The sequence below is a fragment of the Podarcis erhardii genome (assembly GCF_964252035.2).
Source record: "Podarcis erhardii genome assembly, chromosome: 2".
Lineage (NCBI taxonomy): Eukaryota > Metazoa > Chordata > Lepidosauria > Squamata > Lacertidae > Podarcis > Podarcis erhardii.
Window position 1 is genome coordinate 5,135,322 of NC_138498.1, and position 13,353 is coordinate 5,148,674.

At 44.9% G+C, this 13,353-nt stretch overlaps 1 protein-coding gene across 4 annotated transcripts in view; it reads left to right on the forward strand.

The window, feature by feature from the left end:
• Positions 1 to 12,985, forward strand: part of ARHGEF25 (Rho guanine nucleotide exchange factor 25) — a 72,420-nt gene extending 59,435 nt beyond the window's left edge. For all 4 annotated transcript variants that reach the window (XM_081851729.1, XM_081851727.1, XM_081851728.1 and 1 more), the window contains 5 exons: positions 1,593 to 1,787; positions 2,647 to 2,827; positions 4,651 to 4,871; positions 9,866 to 9,970; positions 12,480 to 12,985. In XM_081851729.1, the coding sequence (XP_081707855.1) occupies positions 1,593 to 1,787; positions 2,647 to 2,827; positions 4,651 to 4,871; positions 9,866 to 9,970; positions 12,480 to 12,590 (813 nt within the window). In that variant the 3' untranslated portion in view covers positions 12,591 to 12,985. The remainder of the gene's footprint in view (positions 1 to 1,592; positions 1,788 to 2,646; positions 2,828 to 4,650; positions 4,872 to 9,865; positions 9,971 to 12,479) is intronic.
• The last annotated feature ends 368 nt before the right edge of the window (positions 12,986 to 13,353 follow it).

The following is a 13,353-nucleotide window of genomic DNA, read 5'->3' on the forward strand; positions in this document are numbered from 1 at the left end:
GGCGCACCTAGTTTTTGGGGGGGAAATAAGGGGGGGGAATTATTTCCCCCCCCAGGCACGGGGCTGGTGTGGGGGAAGCCCGAGCTTCCACCGACCCCAGCCCCCAAACAGGCAGCTCTCTGCAAGCCGTGGGAGCCCAGCGCCGGCTCCCGCTGCTTGCGGAGAGGTCCGCGAAGCCTGGATGCGCTGAGCTCAGTGCGCGCAGGCTTCAGCATGCAGGCAACTCTCCGCAAGCAGCGGGAGCCCAGAGGAGAGGTCCGCGAAGCCTGGAGAGCGAGAGGGGTCAGTGCGCTCCAACCCCTCTCGCTCTCCAAGTTTCAGCGAAAGCCTGCATTCGCCCCATAGGATGCACACACATTTCCCCTCCATTTTTGGAGGGGGAAAAGTGCGTCCTATAGGGTGAAAAATACGGTATTTATTTTGTGTTTCTATCCTGTATTTTAATCTTGTGAACTGCCCTGAGATCTTCAGATAAAAGGCAATATAATAATAGTAGTAGTAGTAGTAGTAGTAGTAGTAATAATAATAATAATAATAATAATAATAATAATAATAATAATAATAAGCATTTTAAAATGAGGGTCCTCCAACTCTGTGTACGTTGATCTGGAAATTGTGAGCTTAAAATATAGGAACAAGTGTGTAGAAAAGGGAGAGGTAATTGAAAGAATTAGGTCTCAGGGATTATCACACGTTGAATTTTTCAGCTTTCAGATTCCAAAAATGAGGGGTACTGAAAAGTTGGAAACATGACTTGGAAATTCAAAAGATATTTTGGTTAAATTAATATAGTTTTGTTTAGTAATGAAAATGTGTGTAAAATTGCATAGAAATTTTTAAAAACAATTGCCAAGTACTTGCATTTGTTTGTTTGTTTGTTTGTTTGTTATTAAGCATTACCTGAAATTTTCAGAAAGTAAAATTAAAAATTATTTGGCTTTCTGAAAACAGTGTATGTGCATCTTCATTAAGCGTAGACGTTTCAAGCCAAATGTTGTCCAATCACAAAAATTATAGCAGATTTGTATTCCTCACACCCAGAAACATATTTTTAAGGCCCCTCACTGAAGCAATTTGCCCTAATCCACACCCCCTTGTCCCACTGCTTTGTCCTGTGGAAAACTGCTCTTTTGTTGTTGTTCTTTGGATTGCTGTTTGTCCTGATTTAACACTAAAGAGTGGCTTTCCCTGGGAAATGAGTGGGGCAAGGGGGAAACCACTTGGCCCCCTCCTTTCCAGGCACGGCAGAAGCAGAGGTGTGGACGAGCCCTCAGACATGTTGTGAAATATGTGGCACAGCCCTTGCTGGGAATACACTGCTTTAAATGTAAGTGAATATTTCGGTGCTGCCTCAGATCTAAAAGAACCCAAACCTCTCTGCATATAGAAAGTTGCTAAGTAAAGAAGAAGGGTTCTAGGCTTCTCCTTGACAGGTTAGTTTTCTCCAGGCAGGCAGTTTTTGAGTTGGGTCAGAATTCAAAGGCGCAGCCCGTCATCTGCAAGTGGTAATTCTGAGTCTTCTGCTCTAAGAACAGGGCAGTTTTGTGCCTTCTCCCCAGCTGAGTAACTAGGATCTGCCCTCTCTTCTCCAGGGGAAACTGACTGCGCAGGGGAAGCTGCTGCAGCAGAACACCTTCTGGGTGACGGAGCAGGCAGGCGGGATCCTGGCCCGGGGCCGTGAGCGGCGCATCTTTCTCTTTGAGCAGATTGTCATCCTGAGTGAGACCCTGGAGCGGCGGCGTGGTCCATATGCCGCTCCAACTTATGCCTTCAAGAGCAGCATCAAGGTATTACAGGGCTAACAGCAGAGAGCCTAGGCAAGCCTGTATTCCTGTACCTATCGCTGTTTACCCCCCGTTTCTGCGGTTGTACCATGTATCTGCAGAATGTAATTGTAAGCACTGAATTTGGCATCCTGAGAGTCTATGCATGTGTATAAAATTTTATATGGCTAGAAATTGCGAGTGAAATTCAACTTGGTGTGCTGTTGCAAACGTTCTGTCTGTGTAAGCATTTCGGCTTGTGAGACAGAACAACCCCCTTTTCTCCCCCAGTGCACTGTTATGGGGGTTCTTCTGACTCCCCTCCTCAGAGCCAATTTAGGGGTGCATGCAAGGGGAGGGAGAAGGCCCATTGCAAAAGCAAAAGCCCTTGCACAAGGGCTTCCACTGATGCGCTCATTAGGTGAATCCTGCCTTTATATAAATGTATAGCCTTATGGCTGTGAAGATAGGATTGAAAGTGTGTGGGCATTGCTTGACGTAATCTCGGGAGCAGAGAACAGGGGTAGTGCAAAGCAAGGAAATATGGAAATTAACTGGCTTTGCATTCTTCGTTCAGGTTTCGGAATGCAGCTTTTCTTGGCACAAGAATATAGGCTGGCTTGGTGTGCAGAACGTCGATCTTTGTTTAAAGCACAGAGATTACACAGCCTTGGTTATATCCAGAGAACCACCCAACTTCTAGGACTTCATGAATGTGCAGATGTACCCAAATCTGTTTTCTAAATAAATAAATAAATAAACAAATACATTCCTTTTGCTTGACTGCCAGGCCCTCCCTGTTTGTCCATTTTATTGCTAATAACTTCTTCTTTTTCTTGCTTTTGAACGGTCATTACCTATCCACTATCCATCTCAATGCCAGGTCAGCTGTTTGGGCCTGGAGCCCTGTGTGGATAATGATCCCTGCAAATTTGCACTGATCTCTCGTGGCGCAGAACGGGGCACCATCCGTTACGTACTGCAGGCAGCAACGTCAGAGATTGCCCAGGCCTGGGTGGCTGACATCAGCCTCATCTTGGAGACACAACGTGACTTCCTCAACGGTAGGGGGTTCAAAGAGATGTTCTGTTCCTAACTCTCTCAGGCACCCACTGCCCTTTAAACCACACCCAGCCTTCTTCAAGGAGTGATTCCTCAATATTTCTTCCTTCATTTTCCTCACTCCTGGTCTGGATGGAATATGAAAGCTAAGATGTTTCCACAATGCTTTGCAGAAGTATAGGAAACTTCAGCTGGCTTCTAGATGGTGGCGCGGGGGCAGGGAATAGACAATTTTCAAAGAGTAATTTGAATTAGAGTTTAAATAGTTTGGTTCTTTCTGAGTGAAAGAAATGACCTAGCAATAGGTTTGTTTAAGTTTGTTTTAAGTTATTTCTAATTCAACTTCTATCAGAATTGATCCCAAGTACAAAAAAAGAATATTTAAAGTGATAAACACCCCAATTCCATGCCACCATATCATATCAGCAGGAATAAAACCATAATAAGGGCCCTGATATTTATTGAGCATTCATCCTGATTTGCTTGCACAAAGCTTATGCGAAGGTTAGGTTACATTTAGCTTTTATTGAGTATTCATTCTGATTATTTGTGTGGGGGGGGTGTTAAATGTCAAGGACCCTTCATTTGCTACGGTATTGGAGCACTTTAATCCACTTTAAATGGTGCAAACCTACAGTTCTGGTATGCAATTGAATCACTCCTGCAAAATCAATAGGAATGTTCATTAAAAAGGTCATCTGGAGGTACAATCCATTCTATCTCTGTCTGTCTCTTTCTATATACCAACCCCCGAACCCCAGCTCTAATATTGCATTAGCATCTTCTCAGGTATGTGCAAGTCAGGCCTTAATTGTGCAATCAAGTGATGTACATGCATGTCTCAACTAGCCATACATTTTTACTTCAAGCACAAGCTGGCCTTTGTGAATCAAGCCAACACACAACTTTGGAAGGGTGGAGTGAGTCCCAAAGTAGATGGCAGAGCGGAAGTGGACTGCCAGTAAGCAGGAGGTCACATTTTTTAACACTTTCTCAAATAAAAAGCTGAGAGATTTGTATTCTAAATCTTTCTCTCTGATTTGCTGTGTTGAGAAAAGGTAGTGTCCCCCCCCCCACCCACACACATAGGGGAGCAATCAAAAATAGGATTCCCACCCTTCAGTTTGAAGTCAGACAGTAAAGATTTCTACCCTGCCATTTTGCATAATGTGTAGATCAGTTCTGAATGACTCTTAACTGCATGGACCATGTCTAGGAAACCTTTATTCCCCCAAGGGCCATGTTCCCCTAGGGGAAATCTGTTGGACACCACATGCCAGTGTGGGCAGGGGCAGAGCCTCCCCCCCTCTCTCTTAAGATATTCACTGCCCCATAATCTCTCAAAAGAGAGAAATAAGTGTGTGGGGTAGTGATGATATTAAGAAATGGGGGTTGGGGGAGGGTGTTTGTTCATGGGATGGTGTTGATCTCAAGAGCTGCAATGCACCCTCGTGTGGCCTGTAGCCCCTCCTCTGCTTGCTGGGCTTCCTCCTGTCCCTGTCGTGCAGTTTCCAGGAGCTGCTGTCTTCTGGCACCTCAGGCACATTGAAGTGGTGGCTCCTGATGCAGCACCCCTCTCCTGCTTGATGAGGGTGCTTGAGACACCTTTGGACAGTGGCTTTTGAGAGAAGCATTTTAAGCTGCTTGAATCACACCTGCGCTGGTGGGGCTGTGGGACTTCACCCAGTGGTTCCTGAATCACTCCCCTGAGGAGTCTTTTTTTTCTTTCTTTCAGAAGATTCTGTCTCACTAATGGAATTCAGAGCGTTTTGTGTTTCCAGTGCGTGACCCTGCAGTTCATTGCCCCTTTCTGTTTCCTTGCCAGCACTGCAGTCGCCCATAGAGTACCAGCGCCGAGAGAGCAAAACCCATAGCCTAGGACGCATTGGAGTCCCGCATCACTCACTGCCTGGTGGACCCAGCCGGCCCTGCTCCTCCGTCTCCATGGACCAGAGCAAGGGATCCAGCCTCCAGCCCCACAACGCCTCTCTCCCCTCCCTCTACCTTCCGGGCCCAGGCCAGCCTGAGCAACAGGCCTATGTTGAGGTAAGGTAAAGGTAAAGGGACCCCGACCATTAGGTCCAGTCGTGACCAACTCTGGGGTTGCGGCGCTCATCTCGCTTTACTGGCCGAGGGAGCCAGCGTACAGCTTCCGGATCATGTGGCCAGAAGGACTAAGCCGCTTCTGGCGACCCAGAGCAGCACACAGAAACGCCGTTTACCTTCCCGTCGGAGCGGTACCTATTTATCTACTTGCACTTTGATGTGCTTTCGAATTGCTAGGTTGGCAGGAGCAGGGACTGAGCAACGGGAGCTCACCCCATCGCAGGGATTCGAACCGCTGACCTTCTAATCGGCAAGTCCTAGGCTCTGTGGTTTAAACCACAGTGCCACCCGCGTCCCGTAAGGTAGGAAGGTCTTAAACGGAAGATCCCTGTTGAATTAACAGCTTTGTGAGGTTGGGCTGGCACAGGTGAAGTTCCTGTTCTAGCTTTGGAATGAAAGGGGCTAGTAATTGGCAACAGGAATTTGAAATTCAGTTCAGTGCTTACATTTGTTAAACCTCATTAACACATGTATAGTTTGCAAGAGCTACGTGAAGCAGAAAATGAAAACAATCATTTGTCATTAAAACAATCCACCGTGTGTGCTGGCTTGAGATTGCATTGTACACATGCTGTCACAGAGACAAAGGAAAGTTATCTTTCCCACACAATTCATATCACTATTGTCCAACAAAATTTCATTTAAAAAAATGCCCCAGGGGAGATGTTCCAAAAATGTAGGCATTTAACCTCATCAGAACACAATAAGGGCCTGCAGGATCAGGCCAGTAGCCCACCTAGACCAGCATCCTATTTTCACAAGGGCCAGTCAGAGGGGTGTGGGAAGCCTACAGGCAGAACTTGAGCACACCAACCACTCCTCCCTTCTTGCCGTTTCCACCAACTAGTATTCAAAAGCATTACTGCATCTGAGAACCTCCTTGTTAACAGCTGCTCAACAAAAAATGAGAAATTGGAGCTCAATGCTCAGTTAGTATTTTAGTCTCATTTGTAAGCCGTCCCGCAAATATTTATATCAAGGGGCACTGTAGATAGCTTTAAGAATAAGAAGTAAAGAAGTAAATAAATGCGACATGTTTTCCTGTTTGGGACAAAATCTTGGGGTCTATTAAACTAGAGGATGTTGACCTCATCCCATGCAGATGGATTTTCTCCTTGTACCCTTTCATTGATTAATCCAGAGTGGTAACAGCTAATGGATTGGAATCATCCGCTTGCTGCAGAAGCATGTGTTGAGCAACTCCAACTGTAAGTGTTAAGTTGGGGCGAACATATCAGACGACACAGTGATTCTTCCAAAGCAGCTCTTTATTTGCAAGCTGGAACAGAACAGAACTGAACTGAGGAGCTCAGTCAGCCTGCTCCAGAACAATTGTAACTGTTGCAACTTTCTAAAACTATCCAATCACTGAACGTCACTTTTGATCCTTCATTTGCATACAAACTATCCAATCACTGAACGTCACTTTCGATCCTTCATTTGCATAACTATCTACAGTACCCCCCTGCTGGCCCAGGGTGAGAACTTCAGTAAAAGACACCGTGGTTGATATCACCAATTGAGGTGTTGACAACAAAAAAAGTAAACATGGAAGGGGAAAGAGTAACATATGAGGATATTACTAGGAAAACAGAACAAGGGATAAAGCTCAAACTATATGACCAAATTGAAAAGATGTTAACAGGGTGGCTGCAATACCACCAGATCAGTGACTTATTAAAGGAAGATAAAAAGAGAAATGGGTTCGAAGATAAAAAATCAAAATTCCAAATCGAGTTAATAGACTGTAAAGATAAAGTTTTATCAAGAATGTATAGTTTATTGCTAGAATGGTATATAAAAGACGAAGAAGTAAAGGAATCAATGATAAAATGGGCAATTGATATCGGGCATAACATTGAATTGGATACGTGGAAAAGATTATGGAAGGAGGATTTGAGATTTACAGGATGCATGGCTTTAAAGGAAAACTTGCTAAAAATGATGTATAGATGGCATTTGATGCCAGTAAAATTAGCTAAAATGTATAGGAAAAAAGAAAGAAAATGTTGGAAATGTAAAAAGGCAGATGGGGACTATTTCCATATGTGGTGGACCTGCGATAAGGTAAAAAAATTTGGGGAATCAATTTATAATGAACTCAAAAAAATATTTAGATATACTGTATTTTTTGCTCCATAGGACGCACCGCCCTATAGGATGCACCTAGTTTTTTTGGGGGGGGGGGGAATAAAGAAAAAAAATTATTTCCCCCCCAGGCACGGGGCTGGCACGGGAGAAGCCCGAGCTTCCCCCAACCCCAGCCCCCAGAAGAGCCTGCTATCCACAAGCCTAGGGAGCCGCACCGGTCTCCCCAGGCTTGCGGACAGCTATGCAAAGCCCGGGCATGCTGAGGCTTCCTAATGCAGGCAGCTCTGCGCAACCCTCCAGAGCCCGGCACAGCTTGGCACCAGGCTCCGGAGGGATGCGCAGAGCTTCCTGAAGCCTGGAGAGCGAGAGCCTCTCACTCTCCAGGCTTCAGCGAAAGCCTGTATTCGTCCCATAGGACGCACCCACATTTCCCCTTCATTTTTGGAGGGGGGAAAAGTGCGTCCTATAGGGCGAAAAATACGGTACTTTCCCCAAAAGACCGGAAGCGTGTCTATTAGGCTTAATAGGAACAGAAATTAAAATAGAAGATCAAAATTTGTTCATGTATGCTACAGCTGCCGCGAGGACCCTTCTGGCCCAAAGATGGAAAGTACAAGATATACCAACTATTCAGGAGTGGCAGGCGAAGTTGACAGAATATGCAGAACTTGCCAAACTGTCAGGGAGGATCTGGGACCAGGGAGATCAAAGATACCAAAATAACTGGAGTAAATTTATTGAATATTTAAAGAAGAATTGTAAAGTGGTCAAGACACTAGCAGGATTGACATAATACCTCCAATGTATAATAGTACTAATATGAGAATGATGTGCGTGATGGAAAAAGGATAACTATACCAGTTGTGGGGAGGGAGGGGGGTCGCGACTCGGCAGAGTCAAAGGGAATGTATGGTGCTATTACAATTTGTTGGAAAAAAATATGTAAAGAAAACAATAAAAATTCACTTGGGGGGAAAAAGAGAGAACTTCAGTACATAACAGTAAGAATATAACTGTGAGTGTGCTTAAGGGATGTTAGGGAGTGTGTGGTCTCTGTTCAGTGAGCTTATGCAACACAGTGTGTCACAGTTCCCCAAAGTGGAGACCAGGCTAGTGGCCCTTCCGCTGCCACCAGGCAGAAGTCTTTATTTTTCTGGTTGCCTCCACCAAACAATCTAAGCTCACCTGGGTTTCAAAAAGAACACACTTAGGTAGTGTGTGGCTTGGCTTTTAAGCATAGGGTGGGCAAGAGACCACAAGGCTTTGTGAAAGAGGTTTAAATGTTCACTAAAAAAGAAGGTTTTAACATCTGAATGGTTATGTACATACAAAACAATCACCAAAGCAACCTGAGTCTGGACATCATCTGTTTCCAACAGTAATGGGGTGGGAGGGAATTGGGTCTAGGGCCTCTGTTCTGAAACTTCAAACTGGGCAGCAGGTATTCAGGAAAAGAGGGACAGAGGAGGGGACCGTTGAGTTCCCCTTGGGTGACTAACTGGAGAGCAGCTAGGGAGACTGCTAACTCTTTCCCAGACTGCCTGGGTGAGATGACGTCTTCATCATCTCACCTGCCAGACCCTCCAGATGGACAGGTGTGCTGCTAACCATTCCTCGCAGCATCATGGTCTCAGCCAGGCTGGTTCTGTGGCTTGCTCTGCTGCCAAGGTGATGGGTGAGAGAGGTAGAACTGGAGCCAGGCAAGAGAGAAGACAAGTAGACGTGTCTGCTGCTGATAAACTAAGCCTTTAATATTCAGTCCATAGATACTTGCATGCATGCATGTGAGGATATTCACACACTCCTCCAAACATGTTGCAGGGAAGGGGAGGGTAGAGGAAATTCAGAGTAGGTTTGTTACTCATAGGCATAAGCAAGCTTCCCCCATTCTGAAACCATCCAAATATTGTTTGTGTTCATTAACCACTGCCAATATCATAATCATTTTTCTTCTTGTTACATTGACTGCCTCTCCTTCAATTTCCCTCTGTTTTAATTTTTCATTATTACTGTTGGAGTCATCTATCTGCTAAATAACCGTTCAGTAGTTATTGTTTTTTTCCTTGGTTATATTGTATTATTTCTGATGAGGATTATCTGTTGTTGTGATTTTTAAAAATGTTAATCACTAAAACCTATAGCAAGTGGGGAGGAAAGACGAGGAGCCCAAAGTAGTGAGCACTGTTCTGCGAAGACAGTGGTGAAGACAAGAGTGCTGATTTCTGTTCTCAGATATGAGTTGGAGGAGGAGGAGGGTAGGAAAGAGTGCTATGCTGTCTTAGGAGGCTTCAGGACTCTACAGGTTTCTGATTCCAGATTATAGAATAGAATCATAGAATCCTAGAGTTGGAAGAGACCACAAGGGCCATCGAGTGCAACCCCCTGCCAAGCAGGAAACACCATCAGAGCACTCCTGACATATGGTTGTCAAGCCTCTGCTTAAAGACCTCCAAAGAAGGAGACTCCACCACGCTCCTTGGCAACAAATTCCACTTAGATGAAAAGGAGATCAGACTGATCTCTAATAGAGGCAGAGAGAGACACACACAAGAGATTTGCAAGAGGATGCCTATCTGTTTTCTTTTTTGGGAAATTAGATGACTTCATTTGATGAATTGGATTGCCAGAATCCCTTCCAGGTCAGGGGTCTTGTGAAACTTTGACGTTTGCATGGCGTGCTTTCAATGTGAGATGTTGTTTGACTTCAGCTATGCACAAGTTGACAGTTGACAAGCTATGCACACTTTCTCACATAATAGGACACCAAATTGAGAGCACCCATCTGTGCTGGAATGTTGTCTACTCCCTACCCAGATTAAACCCGGTTTGCTTTCTGCCCCCAGCCATCTCGCAGCCAAAGCTCTCCAGGGCCTGGACCAGTTCACCTACCTTCCGATGGCTCCGAGGTGCATCTCTCCAATTCCTCCCAGCAGGAGTCCCTGCACACAGTGAGTTTTGGTAGGGCAGAGGAAGTGTTCCTTTTAATCTGAGTAAGGATTCAACATTCACAGTTGACATAACGATAATGATTCAGGTTCTGTTGCCCGTGGCCTTACTCATTCTTTCCATCAGGATTTAACTTTCATTGGGACTGACATTTTACACACACACACACACACACACACACACACACACACACACATGTCCCCACCACCTGACCACATGTTGCCACCGTGCCACAGAAGCCTAGGAAAAAATGCAGAATCTGGCACAGGTTGCAGGATTCAAAGCTTCTGCCTATAGTGGCCTTCCCAGTGAGAAACCACTGACATTCTTCCAAAAGAATCCCAGGGTTCCCCAAAACACAGTCTGAAATTCATTGCTGTGTTAGTAGAGTATGTCCCCATCTCTTGCGTTGTTTACCATTGCTGATGCATTCATATGCCAGTAATTTTATTTCTGGAAAGCTTTTTGATGCTGTGCTTTCCTTCCCACAAGAGATTTTGAAAGCATGCCATATACACTTTTCTTCCTTCCATTTACCTGCAATCTGCTCCACTCTCAGGCTGAGAACATGGGCAGACATTGCCTAATGAGCTGTCTTATGCTCTTATCTTTGGTTTTGCTTTAGAGCAGAAATGAAGAAACTGTGGCTCTCGAGAAGCTGTTGGACTGCAACTCCCACCGTCTCTGATCATTGGCTTTGCTGGCTGGGGCTGATTGGAATGTAAGAGCATAAGACAGGCATAGGCACACTCGGCCCTCCAGATATTTGAGGCTACAATTCCCATCATCCCTGACCACTGGTCCTGTTAGTGAGGGATGATGGGAGTTGTAGTCCCAAAACATCTGGAGGGCAGAGTTTGCCTATGCCTGCCATAAGATGAGCCCCCAAGGGCCCTTCTAGCCCAGCATCCTGTACTCACAGCCAATCAGGAACCTATGGGAAATGCATAAGCTGATCCTTTAAGCGCAACAGCACATTCTTCCCACTTGTGCTTCCGAGATACCAGGTACTGGTATTCTGAGGTGTACAATCTTCGATACTGAAGCTGCCGTGACTAGTAGCCATTAAGGCCCTTATTGCCCATGATGGAGGTGGAGTCCAACACATCTGAAGGCCCACAGGTTCCTCATCCCTGATTGAGAGTAAGCCTGAGTAAGTATATATGGGCAAATTTGTTATACGCAACTGATAGTTGTTAGTTAAAAGGAACCTCTGTGTATGTAGGACATTGCTTCTCAAAGGCTGTGGCACAAGGAGAGGATGGCAAACATGACAGGAAGATTCAAGGAGAACAAAAGAAACATTTCATTATAGAATTGTATCAAAAAAATTTTTTTTGCAATATGTGGATAGATATATTTCCAAAATGAGAGCAAGAGCATAAAGTGATACTGAGAACAATCATAGTTGTGATCTAGAATCGCTGTCCCAATGTATTTCTTATCAATAAAAAAAATGGTGTGGTGCAAGAAAATTTCTATTCTGAAAGTGTGATCCAAAGAAACAAGGTTGAAAATCACTGATGTAGGAGACGAATTGAGAATTAAATCTGTAGATTAAAAGTTAAACTTTGTATCCCACATATGTGGGAGACATAGAAAAAGTGGGCTGTCAATCCATTTAACAAAGTAAAACACGTATTGTATACATTTTTGCAGCTTACTAAAATTTAGGAATTGGGCAATTACAGCTTTTTGTCCCTTTTATTTGAGGTTTGCTGACCTCCCCCTCTTCAGCCCTGCTGCAGAGAATGAACCACATGTTTTAGTAAGATAAACAATTACATTTCAATGCAGGCAGCAGATACAATACAGGTAATAAAACTTATCAGGTACAAAATACAAAAGTTGGCTTCTATAGGCTGTATCTGTCTGGACCTCCCAGATACACATTTGATCAGTTTGGAAACATGGTAGAAAGAGTCTCTTCTCAGAGACAGGATGAAATATAAAAGATTATCTCCATGGTTACAGAATTCCAGCCAGCGGAGGCAAGGGAAGTAAGCACACAGAGGGTCCTCTCTAGGAAATTTAAGTGCACTCTTTGTGTACTAGCCCTGTCTTGTCTAGCAAAACATACATTTGGCTGCAAACCCCACACTGTGGACAGAGGCAGAATACCAGAATATCTCTGAACACTAGATCTAAGTGTTGGCAACAACAGGAAAAGTCATCACCTTCATTCCCTGCCTTGCGTGTTTCAAAGAGGCATCATGTTGGCGGCTGCTGAGACACAAAATGTTGGATTTGATGCACCTTGGCCTGATCCAGCAAGGCAGTACTTAAGATGATTAATCTGCATAATTTATACAGAATGCAGAATGCAGCTTTTCGCAGCACAGAATTGGATTACCCCGTAAGAGATATATTGAACCAAAGTATTACACTGTCTTACCTGTTGATAAGATAAAGCCAATGGATGTGCCGTGGCAGGAGCTCTGCGGTGGGAGTCTTGCAAAATACATCTCAGGAACCTTTCCAGAGTTTTCATTTTTCCTCTGTCCCTGACAGGCCCCAACTGATGACGACGCTAGGCCGCTGCTCCCTGATCCTGAAGTCCCGGAAATCAGTTTCCCTCAAGGCTGTGCTCAACTTGCCCAACTTGATGAGGATGAGCTGTGACTCTTGGACTGTGGGAAAGCCCCTGTCAGACCAGTGGGGTGGGGGCTTTGACTGATCTAACTAGCTCTTCCCTCTCCTTCTCCCACCCTCCCTCCTTCTGCTGTCTCCAAGGGAAAGAGAGACACAGCAGCAGCATGATGCAAACTCTTGCTGCCCTCTGGTCCTGCACTGTTTGCCCAGACACCCCCCATCCTATGAAAGGGGCGCAGAACCCCCACATTGGGATCAGAGAGTGCCGCTGGTGGCCCTTCCCTTTTCTCCAGACCCCTGTATATGCATGCTGTGGGGCTATACGGGCTTCAGGTCGGGGCTCTTGGACGAGGGAGTTGGATTGTGTGAATTGAGAATTTTATTTTGTTTGTTGTAATAATAAAGATTTTAGTTAAAACAAACAAGGAGACGTCTTCTTGCAGGCTCTTCCATGAGTAACTTGTGCACCATGTGCTAGATCCCCTTCTCTTGGCCTTGCACTTTATTTAGGGCAAACCTTGTTGGCCAGTTTCACAACATCTTCCTTTACACTGCTTCCCCTCCTAGCACTGAAGAGATATACAGAGAGAGAGAGAGTGTGTGTACACACATGCATATACATTACACATATATCTGTAATTAGAAATGAAAAATGGCCCTTAGCCTCTGACACATGAAGAAGGGAACCACCTTTATTAGCAGTTTTAGAATCTTACCCAAGAGTGTTTTCCCCCACTCTGTTTTTTGAAAGAATGGGCTAGCCTAAGGAAGTTAGACCCAGTTCAAAGTTTAC